At 52.2% G+C, this 17,095-nt stretch overlaps 1 protein-coding gene across 1 annotated transcript; it reads left to right on the forward strand.

Annotated features, from left to right (window-relative positions):
• The first annotated feature begins 7 nt into the window (after window positions 1–7).
• On the forward strand, window positions 8–17,077 carry DNAAF2 (dynein axonemal assembly factor 2). Its single transcript, XM_038137893.1, has 3 exons — window positions 8–3,379; window positions 13,005–13,151; window positions 15,215–17,077. The coding sequence occupies exons 1-3, from the start codon at window positions 1,205–1,207 to the stop codon at window positions 15,704–15,706; spliced, it is 2,814 nt and encodes a 937-aa protein (XP_037993821.1). The 5' UTR covers window positions 8–1,204; the 3' UTR covers window positions 15,707–17,077.
• Window positions 17,078–17,095: the final 18 nt, after the last annotated feature.

The following is a 17,095-nucleotide window of genomic DNA, read 5'->3' on the forward strand; positions in this document are numbered from 1 at the left end:
ATAAGGAGAGCTTGGATGGCTGGTTATCTGCAAGGAGCCTGGAAATGGGGGTGGGATTTTTCTTTGCCTGGGAAATGCCCAGGAAGGATCTGTGAGGTGTTTTATGACAGCAGCAGCTGTTTGAAGATGGTGTTATGCAGACAGGACAAGGAGGGGTAAAACAAAGGCCATGATGAGTCAGAACTTCTGGAGAAGGCTGGGAGGAGGAAATCTCGAAGGGGGAAAGAATGAAACTGAGCCAAAACCTGCTCCAGGTGTTCGTGGGCACGGAGAGCAGAGTGGGGCACTCCAAAGTGCCCACACCAGGTGTGCCACAGAGGGGACCCTTGGCACAGCAGCTGTGTCACAGCCCTGCCCGCTGTGCTGGCACTGCCCCGGGCAGGGTTATGAAGACATTTTATAATACTGGCTTTTCACAAATGCTAAAAAACTGGATTCTGTATGTATAGTGTTAAAGTAGCTTTGCTCTACAGTTTTTAATTCTGCTATTAACTAAACTTAGACGTGGCAGTGAGATAGCTGATCTAGTTGTGCTTGTGATAATTGAACTGCCTGCTTAATTGGAATAGCAGCTAATTAGTGTATGATGAAGACCCTGCTGCTATCAACACCTACTGTCTGTAAAAATCACAGACCAAAATCCAGACCGAGGTGATGATAATGGCCACAAACCACAGCCAAGAAATGTGCGTGCTCTGAAAACGTGGACCTGATGCTAAACACTTCTTAGAACATGTAAACTAGTTTGGGGAACAGTTTAAATATGCCTAATTATGAATATGCAGTAGGCTGATGCAATAGGAAACGTACAGGGTGTCTGAAATAGCAGGTGGCTCTTGGCTGAATGCCAAGCACCCAGCTGTTACCTTTGCTTTATTTTTGTATCCTACTGTCCTTTATTACTTTTAAATGTTACCAGGAAAGCGAACCTCGTTTTTCCCAGCAGGAACGAGGAGGAATGGCGGGATACGGGCTCTGAGGGGACAGCAGGGCTGGGAGGGAAGCTGGGTCTGCTGAGGATTTAAAAGTGCTCTGTGAGGGGACGGCAGTGGAGCTCCGGGGAACACACATTTTACAGAAAGATGAGGAGATGACGGTGGGAAACCAGCCCTGCTGATGCCAGGGGTAATGGCTGGGAGCCGCTGAGGGGAGGAGAAAGGCGAGGCCGGGGCGGAGAGGCCTCGGCCCTGAGGGGCCGCCCGCCATGTTGTTTGCCGTCTCCATAGCAACCGCCTGCCGGCGCCGCCATCTTGTTTACCGTCACCACAGCAACGCCCGCCATCTTGTTCGGCGTCCCCACAGCAGCGCTCCCGGCCGGGCCGAGCCGAGCCGAGCCGGGGCCATGGCGGGCGCGGGGCGGCTGCACGACCTGGACCTCAGCGCCGAGGAGGCGGAGCGGCTCCGGCGCGCCTTCCGCGACGAGCGGTTCCGCGAGCTGTTCGCGGAGTTCGCGGCCGAGCTCACCGACCCCGAGCAGCGCCGGCTGTACGAGGAGGAGGTGGCGGCGCTGGAGCGGGAGCGCGGCGTGGAGGTGCGCTTCGTGCACCCGACGCCGGGCTTCGTGCTGCGGACGAGCCAGGAGGGCTCCCGCCGCTGCTACATCAACGTCTGCAGCAACGCGCTGATGGGCGAGCCGCGGGCCCGCGCCGAGCGCGGCGGGCAGCGCTGGGAGCTGCCCTACAGCCTGGCCCCGGGCCGCGAGGAGCTGCGCCCCGCCGGCCGCCGCCGCCTCCTGTACGACGTGGTGTTCCACCCCGCCGCGCTGCGCCTGGCCGCCCGCAGCGCCCGCTTCCGCCGCCTGCTCCGCGACACGGCGCTGGACGCCGTGGAGAGCCACTGCGGGGTGCGGCTGGACCGCAACAACGCCACCGTCCTGCGAGGGGTCTCCTACAAGGGCGTCCCCCAGGCGCCCGTCATCCGCTCCCCGCTGCCCGGCGGCGCCCCGAAGCCGCCCGACGACGGCGAGTCCCCGCTGCCGCCCTTCCCCTTCCCCTTCCCGCCCGCCGCCGCCCCGCCGCCCGCCGCCGCCGGAGGCTCCGCGCCCGCCGCGCCGCCGCCGCCCTCCGGCCCCACCACGCCGCGCTGGAGCATCCGCCACCGCTCCTACGTGGACCTGCAGGACTACCGGCACTGCCGCGACTCGGCGCCCAGCCCGGTGCCGCGGGAGCTGGTGGTGACGGTGGAGCTGCCGCTGCTGCGCTCCGCCGAGCAGGCGGAGCTGGAGATCCGCGGGCGGGAGCTGCGGCTGGACTCGCGGTGTCCCGCCTACCGCCTGCGCCTCCGCCTCCCCTACGACGTGGACGAGAGCGGCGGGCGAGCCGCCTTCAACCGGGCCCAGCGGCAGCTGCAGGTGACGCTGCCCGTGGTGCTGCCGGGCCCAGCCGGGGAGCGGCTGGAGGGGGACGAGCCCGCTGCCGAGGGGCCGGCACAGGCAGGGCCGGCGGAGGCGGGCGGCGGAGCGGCTCCTCCCCCGGAACTCGGGCCTGGCGGCGCGGCCCGCGGCACGTGTGGCGGCGGGGAGCCCGGTGATCCGCTCGCCGAACCCCCGGCTGCCCCGCTTTGTGATCCTCCCGCTGGTCCGTGTGCCGAGCCCCTCGCTGAACCGCCCTTAGAGCCACTCTGTGATCCACCCGCGGAACCCTCGGGTGAACCGCACGTTGATCCAGCCTCTGAACCGTGTGCTGACTCCCCTGCTGAACCAGCCACTGATCCAACCTCTGAACCAGCCACTGATCCAACCTCTGAACCTGCCACTGATCCAACCTCTGAACCCCACGCTGAACCCGCCACTGATCCAACCTCTGAACCTGCCACTGAACCTGCTACTGACCCAACCTCCGACCCCTCTGCTGCTCCAGCCACTGATCCGACCTCTGACCCCCCTGCCGCTCCAGCCACTGCCCCCCGCTCTGAGCCTTTCCCCGAAGCCGCCGCTGATCCCCCCGCAGAATCCCCCACCGAGCCCCCGGCCCTGCCCTGCTCCGGTGCCGCTTCCCCCATCGCCAGCCCCGAGCCAGCCATGCCCACCGGGGACACGTCCCCGCAGGTCCCCGAGTGCCACCCCAGCGATGTGCCCACCTGCCCTCCCTTCCGTGCCCGGCAGGACGAGGCGTCCCTCACGCTGCTGCTGCCGGTGCCCGGCATTCGGCCGCAGAGCCTCCGCGGGTTTGTGGGCACCCAGCACTACAGCCTTTCCTTCCGCACGGCCGCCGCCGCCTTCGCCCTGTTCCTGCGCTTCCCTGCCGCCGCCGCGCTGCTGGCCCCCGAGAGCAGCGTCAGCGTCTCTGCCCACAACGCCGTGGTGCGGCTCGCCAAGGCCCCCGGCAGCACCGGCCTCTGGGACAGGTTCAGCTTCGGCCCCGAGCCCTCCGCTCTGCAGGTAACGGTGGCACGCTCGGGGTGTCACCTGCCCCGGGTGTCGCTGCCGGGTGTGGCTCGGGGAGGTGTGAGGGGCAGTTCGGAGTGGCTGCTGCCTCCGAGAGCTGCTCGAGGATGTCGGTGCCGTGACCTTGGTCTGGTAGGAGCAGCGCCGAGGTCACACCGTGGAGATGACACCTTTGTCCTTGCAATTGGAATGACTTCTGCCTTCCATACAAATTTTTATCTAAGGGAAATTCCGGTGATGAATGAAACGGTGCCTGTGTCCTCTGTGTCCTTAGTGCTCACTTTTAAAGCCCTGTAAATTGCTCGTGCGGCCTGTTCACCCAAAGAAGGCTCTTTATGACACGCCAGGCTCACACACGTGTGCGTACACCGTCATGCAGCGTAGGGGAGTGTCCGTGTGTCTGTCTGTGTTCTGGGACAGAATTCCCATTTACAGCCACAGGAACCCCCAGCAGTTCAACCAGGGCAGAACAGCGGGGAGCAGCTGTAAACTGTCCCGCTCTGCTGGGGTAAATCCTCACCTGCTCTGAATGTGATTCTAATTTAGTATTTCCTAATTTTATGGGTTGTTGGGCAGTGATGCTCCCGTGGTGGGAGAAAGTGGGGTGGCTGCATCCAGTGTCCCCAAAGGGATGCCCACCTTGTGACGCTCTTTGTCCAGAGCCACTCACACAAGTTTTGTGGAGAACCAGGTTCCTCTGTGAGCTCAGACTTGCAGACACTTTCTCATGAGCAGGGATTAAAGCTGCACAGTTCTTGTGCAACCTCCTAGCCGTGGGATTTGGAGTTTGGCTGGAGTTGAGAGCAATAAAACCCTCTGCAGTTTGGATCACGTGCAGCGGGATTGCACGTCCAGGAAGCTGGCAGGCTTCAAGCATATCCACGGGGATAGACTTGGCTTGGAGCAGCTTAATTGCTCCATCCCTCCAACTAGAAATGACTTGGGCATGGTTTTGAAAGATATTTATCCAATTAGTGTTTGCGCAGCTGAAACCACGTTGAGTTTCCCATTTAGCAGCCGCACACCTTTTACAGCAGCGATTCCTGTGAAGGAGGAGCTGATCATTTCAGGGAAGTATCAAAGATGATGAATTTATGGAGAACCACCCACGCTGAGCTGTTTGCAGAGCATTTCCTTTGCTTTTACCGGAGCAGGAGCCTGCAAGTCTGTGCAAGTGGGGCCGCAGAACACTCGGTGCTGCTGTTCACTGCTGTGATCTGGCACTGCCTGCTGCTGCCACGTCAAAAAAAGCCACTGTGTAAACTCCTGCCTGTTTTCTGTGCAGGTCCTGAGGCTGCCCAGGGCACTGGTGGAGTCCCCATCCCTGGGAATGCTCAAAAACCCTGTGGATGTGGCACTTGAGAACGTGGGTTAGAGGTGAACGTGGTGGAGGCTGCACTAACGGTTGGAAGTTTGGGATATGGATTTGTTATTGCAATTGGATTGACATTTTTGTGACTGAAAGGTTTTAAAAGGCCACCCAGTAATGGGATTTTTGCTTTGTGAATTACAAAAACCCCTTGAATGTGTTGATTTTATTATATATTGCAAAATGTTTTGGGTGGAGTAGGACAAAGAGATTGGGCATTAGTCATCAGCTTCCTGGCCATTCATTCACAGCAGACTCCAAGAGATTCTCCTGGCCTCCAGTCCTTTTGGACACTGGGCTGCAAATTGAAGCAGGAGAAATAAACTGAAGTCATTTGTCCTGTTTGCTTTTTTTAAAATCTGTGCTATTTCCCCAAAGTGCCCGAGAGCTGCACTGGCTCAGAGTGAAGGGAGAAAAATGAATATTTAATTGGAGCCACTATTACTGGCTGCCTTCTGGCCATTAACCATTTGTTCCTGGTCGCTTTTCTTCTGCCTCTGTTGATTCCTTCAATTTGTCTGATGCCACCTTGGGGGTTTTTCTGCCTCGAGTCTCATTCTATAAATCAGAGCTGTGCTTCTTGCACTGAGACCTGTAACGAGTCGCATCAGTCACTGCAGAGTGCAGAGCAGTGTCACTGAAGGGAGCTTTTGGGGCTGAGGCCAGCAGGAATCTCACCCTGGAGCAGGAATCTTACCCTGGGGCAGGAATCTTACCCTGGACAGGAATCTCACCCTGGAGCAAGAATCTTACCCTGGACAGGAATTTTATCCTGGAGCAGGAATCTTACCCCGGACAGGAATTTTATCCTGGAGCAGGAATTTTATCCTGGACAGGAATCTTACCCTGGACAGGAATCTTACCCTGGAGCAAGAATTTTATCCTGGAGCAGGAATTTTACCTTGGACAGGAATCTTATCCTGGAGCAGGAATTTTATCCTGGACAGGAATCTTATCCTGGACAGGAATTTTATCCTGGAGCAGGAATTTTATCCTGGACAGGAATCTTATCCTGGAGCAGGAATCTTTTCCTGGAGCAGAAATCTTATCCTGGAGCAGGAATTTTATCCTGGACAGGAATCTTATCCTGGAGCAGGAATTTTATCCTGGAGCAGGAATTTTATCCTGGACAGGAATCTTATCCTGGAGCAGGAATCTTTTCCTGGAGCAGAAATCTTATCCTGGACAGGAATCTTACCCTGGAGCAGGAATCTTACCCTGGAGCAGGAATCTTATCCTGGAGCAGGAATCTTTTCCTGGAGCAGAAATCTTATCCTGGACAGGAATCTTTTCCTGGAGCAGGAATCTTTTCCTGGAGCAGAAATCTTATCCTGGACAGGAATCTTATCCTGGAGCAGGAATCTTATCCTGGATAGGAATTTTATCCTGGACAGGAATTTTATCCTGGACAGGAATCTTTTCCTGGAGCAGGAATCTTACCCTGGAGCAGGAATTTTATCCTGCACTCCCAATCTGCTTGTTGGCCATCTCCTCTCTCCCAGCAGCGTTGCCAGAGGATGGTGCCTGGCAAAAGTGAATCGTGGAATGGTTTGGGTTGGGAGGGATCTTAATGCTCCACCAATTCCAGGACAGGGACACCTTTCTTTCCCTATCCCAGGTTGCTCCAAGCCCTGTCTGTCCAATGTTTTTAACAGCTATGGAATTCCTGCTGTGCTCCATTCTGGGAAAGCCAAGGGCAGCTGGGGTGCTCCGTGGAACAGATTCCTCCCTGGGCTGGTTCAGAGGCTGCCCCTCCTCGCTGCCCCGTGCCACGGTGGCTGCTCAGTGCCCCCGAGGCTGCCTGCCCACATCATTCCCATTAAAGCCAGTTCCTTCTTGGAAGCTGGTCTGATCCACGTGCTGGTAGAACAGTGAGTTGGGCTCATCCTTAGAGCACCATGCTTGAAACAGAACTTCCAGAGCTGCTTTTCCTTCTGTAGTCAGCTGTGGCTGAATCCCTGTGCTGGAAGAGGATCTATTTAGAGCTCAGTTTCCACAGATGCTGAGCAGTTGGAATTCCCACCCCAGCAAGTGCCTCTTTTCAGGAAATCTTTACAGTGCCCTGCTCCTCCCTGGACTTGAACCACGAGGAGTTTCACTCCTTGGCCAAACCAGAATGTCCACACTGCAGTTGGACTTGATGATCTTGGAGGTCTTTTCCATCTGTGACTGCTTATGGTGACCAAAAATCCTATAAAAGTAAAGATTCCGTAACTTTGAACGTTGTGAACTCAGGGTCACGTATTTCAGGGCTTTAAAAGCCACCTTTTGTCACACCACAGTGCTGATCCTTCTTCAGGCCTTGCTCCAGGCCCTGTTTTTCCAGGAATAATTTCCTGACCTGAGGAAGCTGCCTGATTTCCCCACTGCCAAAATCTCTGCTCTTTGCCTCGAAATACCAACCACGGGCTGTGCTCTCCCATTGCTCTTCACTGCAGCTCCCCCTCCATAACCTTCTACACCTTTTGCTTAAATCCTGGGAATTCAGGCCTGGGAAACTCCTGCATCAGAGAATTCCCCTTCATTTCCAGACAACACAGCCCGGGGAGAAAATGACGAAGGAAGAAGGGTTGGGAGTTAAATAACCATTCATATAATTTGTAAGTCTGCCAGGCAAGGTTTCTGAGAGCATGTCCCAGTGTGTCCTGGTTTATGGTAGTGCTGGAGCTGGGCAATTATGGAAATTGTGCCTTTGGAAAGCACTTGGAATGTCTGGGAATGTTTGGCCTCCTGAGGTTAAACGCTCCATTCCTAACAGAAATCAAAAGCAGTTTTCTGGGGGTGTATTGAGCTGCTGAGACTTGGGGGCTCAGTTCTTGGGGGATGTGAAACACAATTGGCAGGGAATTAATTCTGCGGTTTTGGGGTCGTGTCTGCTCATTTTCGTGGGATTAGAAAAAGACTGGTTCATGCAGGAATTCCCGTTTAGGCTGATCCACACCCTTCCTGCCCTTCTCAGGGGCCTGCAGTGGGTTTGTTGAGAGGATGTGTGCTCATTCCTTTGGTCAGTTCCCCCTGGGTACCCCTTGCTGGGCAGGGAATTGCAGCCAGCCCATCCCTTTCCTAAAAGACTCCATCAGATCTTATGGAGAACATTAGGATTTAACTCACGTAAACCCCCACGGGGCTCCAGAGAACAGCAGGGAGCAGAGGAAAACAGAGGAAATATTTCCTCTGCTTTCCTATTCCTATGCATTGCTTTTTTTTTTTTTTTTTTTTTTTTTTTTTTTTTTTTTTTACAGGCTGAAAAAGATTGTGCTGAACATTCCTGAGGAGTTCATGGTTGGAGCTGGGTCTGGGTTAGGCTGTGTGTGAGGGATCCAAATGGGAATTGCTCAGAGATAGGGATGTTTTGTTTAACTTTTCTGAGGCCTCCGTGCAGGATGTTCTGCATGGGTGTGATTTTTCTGCTTGGCACAGCCACCAGTGCCTCGTGAAGGAGACCCTTTGGAAGCTCCTGGTGCTTTTTCCTTCAGAAAGCAGCTGGTAAAAAAAAAAAAAAAAAAAAAAGTGGAGCTGTTGGAGCAAGTCCAGAGAGGCCATGGAGCTTCTCCAAGGGCTGGAGCTGCTCTGGAGCCAGGCTGGGAGAGCTGGGAATGTTCCCCTGGAGAGGAGAAGGCTCCAGGCAGAGCTCAGAGCCCCTGGCAGGGCCTGAAGGGGCTCCAGGAGAGCTGCAGAGGGACTGGGGACAAGGCATGGAGGGACAGGAGCCAGGGAATGGCTCCCAGTGCCAGAGGGCAGGGATGGGTGGGAGATTGGGAACTGGGAATTCCTGGCTGGGCTGGGATTGCCAGAGCAGCTGGGGCTGCCCCTGGATCCCTGGCAGTGCCCAAGGCCAGGCTGGACACTGGGGCTGGAGCAGCTTGGGACAGTGGGAGGTGTCCCTGCCCATGGCACGGGTGGGATGGGATGGGATTTAAGGTCCCTTCCAGTCCAAACCATTCCAGGATAATTAAGTGCCCCTGGAAGAGGCTGGGACCTGGTAAGGTGATCTGGGCTGATCCAGCCTGGCCTTGGGCACTGCCAGGGATCCAGGGGCAGCCCCAGCTGCTCTGGGCACCCTGTGCCAGGGCCTGCCCACCCTCCCAGCCAGGAATTCCCAATTCCCAAAATCCCATCTACATTTCCCTGCATCACTTGTGTGGAGCTGGAGGTGCCAGAGTTCTGTTGCTCCTGGCACTGGGACCAAGGGCTGGAAGTGCCCCCAAGGGCTGGAAGTGTCCCCTTGGGCCATGCTGGGCTGTCCTTGTCCTCGCTGAGCTCAGAATTTGGGCTCTTGTGGACAAAAATGTTCCTTGGTTGGAGAGTCAACCAAGCATGGAGCCTTGAGAGCCGTGTTGGGACGTGTCAGACATGGATGTTTTAAACCTTTGCTGCCTTTCACGGAGAAACCCACCCTGGAGAACTGTTTTGCTCTCATTTCCAAGCTGTTTGGAGTTGTTACAGAGTTTCTTTGAAAGTCAGGGTTAAAATGCTCAGTTTCCAAACTACTATAAAGACTTATTGTGCTAGTCAGGGGTTACTTCTAAGAAGATGCTGCTGGAAGCTGGGGCTGTTCAATGTAATCCTCCAACAGTTTTTTTTTTGGTTCAGTTAATTCTGTGCTCAGCATTTCAAGACTCTTGGCAAGTTTATTTTGGGAGGTCAGAGAAGGACAAAGAAGGAGAACACAACAAACTTATTATTTCACATTTTTCAAAGTAATCCCTTTCCCAAGCTACATTAAGGACCATAATTAGTTTGCTTCTGCTATAAAACAAACTAATTTCTGAATAGTCTTTAATTGGTAGCTGCATTTTGGGAATACTGTGACTACACAAAACAGTCATGTCAGGAAACATTATTAACCTGCTGCTGAAGCTCATCAAAGCTTCCTTGGAGCTGTTTCATCTTTGCAGTCATGAGCACCTCAGAAAAGTTTTCGTTTCACTACAGGTACCAAAACTTTGAGCTTCCAATTCTCAGCTCTCAGAGCTGGTTTGTGCTGGGACCCCACAGTTGCAGAGGTCAGGAAATCCAGGTCCTTTTCCATATTGGCATCAGTTGTTGGGTTTTGATGGGAGAGGTTGTGGCTGCCCCATCCCTGGAAGTGCCCAAGGCCAGTTTGGATGGGGTTTGGAGCAGCCTGGGACAGTGGAAGTGGAAGGAACTGGATGGGATGTAAATCCTCTCCCCACCCCAACCCATTCTGAGATTCCCTGATCCTCTCATTACAGGAGCCACCAAAATAACTTAAGCTTGAAATCTGTCCTGCTTTTCAAACTTGCAGCCTGTGTGGGAGGTAACTCTGGATGGAAAGTGTCTTCAATTTGGGAAATTAAAGCAGAATAAACCCATCTGAGTGCTGAGGGCAGAGGGAGGGGAGCGGCTCGGCGCCGTCGGTGCCGTGAGACACGGGGACGGCTTGGAGTGATGAAGTGTTCCAGAAACCAAAGTCATCCCTGCTAAGGTTTATGTTAATTTGGTCTCAGTTTAGTCACAGGGAAAAATGAATGTGTACCAAACAGCAGATGACAGCGTGTGCAGGGAAAAACAAATTAAATTCAAAGTTGCTAAGAGAGCATCATAAATACCAGAAAATAAACGGCTTAAATTGAAGAATTATTTTACAGGGTCATTGAAATCAGCTGCAGATGGTTGTCCTCTGTTTGCTCTGGCTTGGAAGGCAGAGCGGGCTTTAGAATAAATTCCTGAATCATTTTTTTTCCAAGGTCTGTGCTCTGATAACATCTGCAGTAATATAAATGCCTCGGTGTGTGCTCCCCGTGAATGCAAAGTCTGAGTTACAGTGCCTGGTGGAGCAGGCTGATGATAATCACCTCACTGACAACAAACACACCCCAGCTCCATGATTTATGGCAGGCCATGGGGTAGGGATGGGATAAAATGGTGAATACTTCTGGGAGTTCAGTGCTGGGCTGGGTGAAACTTGGTAAAATGGGTTTGTGCAGTGAGTCAGAATTAACGGAGCAACAGCACGAGGGGTTGCTTTTTATCCTCATTTAAAGCATGGGTTAATCACAGAATTATGGAATATTCTCAGCTGGAAGGGATCAGCCAGTGCAGCTCCTGGCCCTGCCCAAACCCCCAGCAATCCCACCCTGGGCATCCCTGGCAGCTCCTGGAGCTCTGGCAGCCTCAGGCTGTGCCCATTCCCTGGGGAGCCTGGGCAGTGCCAGCACCCTCTGGGGGAAGAACCTTTCCTGATAATAGACCTCCCATTCAGTTTTTATTTTTTAACTGTATTTTCTGCGAAGAAAACAAATTCTTTTCCTTTTAATCAGGAAGAAATTAGAAATTCTCCAGAAAGATTCAGGTCATTTGTTGCCAAATTGCAAAGTCCCGATTGCTCTGAGGAGGAGAGGGTGTCCCTCACACAGCCAGGGGTGCCAGAGGCACATTCAGAGGGAAAAGAGATGATTTTCCTCATTTTATGGAGGAAAAGTAGGATGGGACTTGGTGCAGCCTGGTCCAGTGGAAGGTGATTAAAGGTCCTGGAATACATCCCATGGCATCATCCATGAGCTGAGCTGCGAGGTCCCCTCCAACCAAACCCTGCTGTGATTCCCTGGCTTGGATTCTTCTGCTGGGTGAGGAGGGTCATGCTGTGCTGTCCCTGGAAGTGCAGGCACCAGAATCCCAAATGCCCTCCAGGGAGGCTGAGCTGTCTGTGCTCTGTGGGCCAGGCAATCCAGGGCAGGGCTGGGAATTCTGAGCTGCCTGAGGATGGGCTTCAGGAGCTTGTGGGAGTTTTGGTGCTGCGCAGATTCTGCGGCTGCAGCCCCTGCCTTGTTCTGTGCTCTGACACCTTCCCCTGAGCTCTGCAGAGTGTTTCCACAGCCTGAAGCTCTGGCAGATCCCTCTCTGGCAGGCGGGAGCACGAGGGAATAGGAATTTTAGGCTTTGCATGCAGAAATGCAAGAGGTAGGGATGTTCTGAGAGGGTTTTCAGTCAGGGCAGCTCTGCTGCACTTTAATCTCTCCCCAGACCATCCCAGCATCCAGTGCTGGCTCTTTGCCTGGATTGTAATCTTTCTGGATAGAAAATGAATCCAATCCTCTGCCTTGGAAAACCAACAGTTCGTGTGTTATGACTTTCCATATTGTGATTTCTAATTTAACTAGTGGGAAAAATAGGGCTCTGGCTTATTTTTCCAATCCTGGTTTGTTGTTTTTTTTCAAGACGACAGTTAAATTTTGTACCTCAGACACAATGTGACATCTGGCTGTGCATAAGGCTCCATCCACAGGGGGCCAAAAATGTGCAGAATTGCCTTTTTGCTTCTTGGTCTGCAAGATGTCAGTGATAATTGAATTTAACTTTCATTGGATTGACAAGAAGGTTGAACTGGACCGAGAAATTTTAAAAGTGTGGCTTAATGTGGAGGGTTTGCAACTTGTCCCTGTTACTTCCAATTAAATAAGGAAGGTAATTCCCAGAACCTAAACTACTCCTCTAGGTCAGACCATTTTTGTTTTGTCTGTCCTTCCCCTCAGCCTGCACAGATGAAGTGTGAGTAACACAAGGGCAGGGAGAGCTCTGCAGTTCCTGTGGAACAGCCCCTCCAGGATATATTTTAGGACCTTTAATTACCTGTAACTGATTTCAATCTCTAAACCCGTAGCAACACGTTTCAGGTTGTTTATGAGCAGCCTGGAAACACACCCCAGGCTGTGTCTCTGCCTGTGGATACCTCTCCTTTGTTGTTTCGTTTGGTTTTTTCCAACTGGCTTGTCTGCATGGAGATCAGAGCAGCCTCAGTGGCTGGGTGTGAAATGGATCCAGCCCTGAGCGTTCCAGATCTGATCTTGGAGTGAAGATCCTGCGGTGCCTCTCCAAGGAGGTGTTTGTGTTTTCCTGCAGACAGCCAGGAGACAAACCACAACAGTCTAACACCTTCCTGGTGTTCAGACAGGTGAGGAAGGTGCAAGGAGGTTGGAACAAATGATTTTTCAGAGAGAGTCTACATCTGTGTGTTAGTCACCCATGCAGAGAGAGAAATAACATCTCCTTTCTATTTGATACGATGCAGATTTGTACTTTCAAGCAAAATTAGCTAAGCACTGGTTTTAATTCATTTCACCTCATTCTTTGAATGTCTGACTTAGAATTTCTCTGCCAAGACTTGAGTGTGCTGTGAAACTTGGGAATTGCTGTCCTGGCTTTCTTTGCAGTGAGTTTTTAGCCCCAGCACCCCTGAAGTGTAGCACAAAAAGAACATAACCTGCTGTTTTCTCTCTTTTTCTCTAGGAGAGGTTGTTTGTCAGTGAGGAGAACGTTGATGGATTTCTAGGCACTGCTTTCTGCCCTTCCCCTTGCTCCCAATCAGCACTGGAAAGGCAGCCATTAATTGAAGTGCTGGATGTCACTGAGGACAGAATTCAAATCAGGGTGGAGGTAAGGATCCAGGAGCAGCACAGGCTGATTTATGTTCTTCAGCAAGATCCTATCAAATCCCACTGAAACAGCTTTGTTCCTGTTCTGTCCTGAGGAAGCAGGGAGAGCCCAGGACTGGGGTTATTTGCAAGTGTAAATGTCAGTTTTCAGAAGTAAAACTTGTGTTTGTGCCATTTCATGTGACCACAGGATTGAAACCTCCTCTGTTTCATCTGGAAGGTGCAGAACTGTGATCCAGTCATTTAAAAAGTGCTTTTTCCTTGCAGGAATAGCTCACCCACTCAGCCTTGTACAGGTAGAGAAATCCTAGAGGGCTTTGTCTGGGAAGAATCCTGCCTCATCTTTATTCAGTCCGTGTATTGGAATACTTGGTGGGCTCCTGTTGTGTAGATAATTAAACATGAGGCTATTAATCTTAAACACTGGTCTCAAATTCAGTCCTCAAATTCAGGCTCTCCTTCCTCCGTCGAGAGCAAGGCAGGGCGGTTCTGGGATCTGCCACGGGATTAAACTGTCCTCCCTTGGCAAAACAGATGGACAGATGAAGAACCCAAAATGTTCATTTTGTAAGGAGGAAAACATGAGGCAAACCCCCCACGTTCACTGGGATTTCTGGGTAGGCGCTGCATCCAAAATTCAGAGAAAACTCGTCCTAAAGGGAACAGAAAAAGCAGGAAGAAGCAGGTCCCTGCTGTGGCCATGGACTGGGGACTGCAGCTGGGGTTAATGTGTAGCTGGGTTATCGGGAGGCAAGTTCAGAGGAAGCTCATGACCTCTGGAACTGGGCTGGAGGCTGAGGAGTTTCCCAACGACAGTGGATCCAGCTCAGCTTTCACAGCTGCTGTGGGCTGGACATAAAAAAATGAAATTCTAAGTGTTGGAGAGCAGATGAGTCCCTTTTGGGACCTTGGGGCAGCTGAGGTGCCTTAAATCATCCCTGCTCCTGTGTGGGGCCAGGAGTTGGAGTCTGTGGGAAATACAGTAAAGGTAAGAAGGTTTTTAGAAAGTTGTGAAAGCAGGTTTTAAAAACAGAAAGTGTAGAGAATTTAGAGTTAGTTGTAAAGTTTGAAAGTAGAAAAGTTGTAAGAGTATAGTAAGGAAGGATGTGAAACAATAGTTTGAGTTTTAGATTTGGTTCGGACAGATTTTAAGATTGTAGAAAAATATGTTTAGTCTGCTGTTGGCTAGAAAGTTCTTAAAATGCTCTGTAACAGAAAAATCTTTACTGCTAACAAGATGTAAACTATTACCACCTTTCAGTTATCTCAGCCATATCATCAGACTAATACCACAACAAAACTCACCCCCCAAATCCCAGCAGTGCCATCCCATTTACAGCGACCTCCAGCACAGAGCTGGTGATTCCCGAGGGTCCCTTCCAACTCAGGGCATTCCGTGGTCGTGTTCATGTGGGAGAACTGTCCCCTTTGGAAAGGACTCGCTGGTGTTTCCCAAGTTTCCTGTGGTTTGGGGGTGAGAGAGAGACTCTGCCTCTGAATCCATGAACCCAGGATAGATCCTGCCTGATCCTGGCTCTCCACTGGCAGGGACCTGTGAATTACCAGCAGGTTTTTGCCAAACTCCCAGGAATGGTGAAATGGGGGACAGCACCTCTCCCAGTTCCTCCTCTCCCGAGGCAAACTGCAATTCCCAGATCATTCCCACAGGCCAGGAATTTCCCTGCTTGCAAGGCTCCAAGCTCGCAACAAGAGCTGAGATCCCCTGGCTGATTCTGTGGCCGCTGGGATTTGGGGATTTGGGGACCAGGCCGGGTGTGGCTGCTGCTGGAAAGGAAAGCAGGAAACCCTGGGGAAGCAGGACCTCCCTGCCCCTCGTTCCCACACACCAGACAAGAGCAGGAAAACCTCAGCAGCCGCTCACTTGGCTTCTGGAAGGAGAACCATGGAATCACAACCTGATTTGGAACCTTAAGGATCATCCACGGGATCATCCACACTTTCCACTATCCCAGTGGAGCTGAGCTGTTGGAGAAACAAATCTCTCCTGTCTTTGTGTGCACAGTTTGTTCCAGCTATAAAATAATTCATTTATTTCCTTGACAGCCCCAGGAACGTGATGGACAAGGAACGCTCGGCAGCTCAGGGGAAGCCCTTGCTGGAGAGGCCGACAGCAACTACCCCGAAACAAAGGCAGAAACGAAGTGTCCTGCAGCTGAGGGAGGTGCTGCAGGATCCATCCCAGCTCCCACAGCTGGAACAATAGGAACAGCGGCCGTGCTTCACCCCAATTGTTTGCAGCATGAACCTCCTGCCCCCGGTTCAGCGATTCCCGGCGGATCCGGGAGCGCGGAGCCCGATTTAGAAAGTGCTGCTGCAGCAGGAGCCGCGGCCCCAGGCTGGGGAAAAGCAGGAGGAGTGCAGGGGGATGGGGATGAGCGGGAGGATGAGGAGGCAGCCCCGGGGCTGGGCAGCAGGGCAGGCTCCCCGGTGCTGCGGGAGGTGAACCCCCAGGACGGCAGCGAGCGCGTCCTCCGCGATCACCGCGCGCGCTGCCCCGTGCACTTCCACAGCTCCCTGCTCTACCAGCTGGATTAGCTGCACTGGTTTAGGGGTTCCTTCTGTCCTTTGGTGCTTGCTCTGATTTCCACGTGCCACGGGTTCCCACTGAAACTGGTGCAACACCAAAGCTTTCCGTTGTTAACGTTTGAACAGTTCCCTAATCTATGGCGATAGTTTTACTTTTAAGAAAAGTTGCAGCTGGAGGTGACTCTGAGCTCCTGGAAAAAAAATGTATCTTTATTGTTTACATAAATGTTTTATTCTCTTCCCACGTTTCAGGGATTATTTGTATATATCCTCAGTCTAATGGCTCCCTCGGGAATTGAGCAGTAGTCATCATTTTCCAAACCTTTCATTTTGTGATAACTGCAGGATTAGACTCGCAGTGATTCTTAGCAATCAAATGAAATTTCTAATTACCCGGAGAAGTTCTAATTAGTCTCCTAGAAATAATCAACATTTATACCCTGTATTCCATCCTAGTGCTGTGCTTCAGATCTGCAGCACCCAGATATCCCCCAGCTGAACAAATTCCATTGCACAAGAACATCCTCTGGGTGCCTGTCTGCTCTGAAGTATTTACAGTTGGTGAAATGGATTCTCTCTAGCCAGATTAGATTTATTTTTCTCAGTTTCCCTCGAGTTTCAGCGTTTCTCACCTCCCTAAAGCAGACTAACCAAGAGAACACATCTAATAATAAACTTCCTCTTCCCCTTTCTCACTGCTGCTGAACCAGCTTCTGGTTTTGTTTGAGAGGTGCTTTAGAGGAGTTAATTTTGCCTGGTTTCGGGGCTGCTCCGGCACTGCTGTCACATTTCTGTGTGAAACAGTCTGGCTGTGTGGTTTCAGAGTCCAGCAGCAGCCACAGCTGCCCAAAACACCTGCCCTGCCCTCCCTGGTGGCACATCCTCTGGAGCTGTGCTGGGCTCAGCTTAACCCCCCCAGCTTTTTGGGAGAGGCCTCCGAGGGTGAGGCAGCACAGCAGCAGCCCCGGCCCAGCGGAACAGAACGCGGAGCAATCACCTTGCACAACTGTGGTTAAATAACCCCTGGAAATAGAAAAAAAGCAGCATTTTCTTTCTCTGACACATTTCTGTGTTCTACAAAAGCTGCTGAGGTGCTTCTGGCACAGCTGAGTCCACAGAGGAGTGGCACTGAAGCTGCTGGAGCATTCACAGACGGCTCGGTGGCCCCAGCTCAGCCCTTCCCAGCACACAGCAGCAGTTTGCACACGGCTAATTCGAAACAACTTTTAAAAAAAGAAATCCAAACAAAAGAGGTGTCGTCCCACCAATTTGCTACTCTTTTCTGCCTCAATTAATGAGTATCATTAAAAATTTAATGAAGTTAAATGCACACTGCTAGAAGGAGTGATGGCACGTGTCCAGCCCTCGGGATTAAAGAAGAGAAACTCCCCCCTCCTT

This window comes from Motacilla alba, chromosome 5 (genome assembly GCF_015832195.1).
Source record: "Motacilla alba alba isolate MOTALB_02 chromosome 5, Motacilla_alba_V1.0_pri, whole genome shotgun sequence".
NCBI classification, from domain to species: Eukaryota; Metazoa; Chordata; class Aves; order Passeriformes; family Motacillidae; genus Motacilla; species Motacilla alba.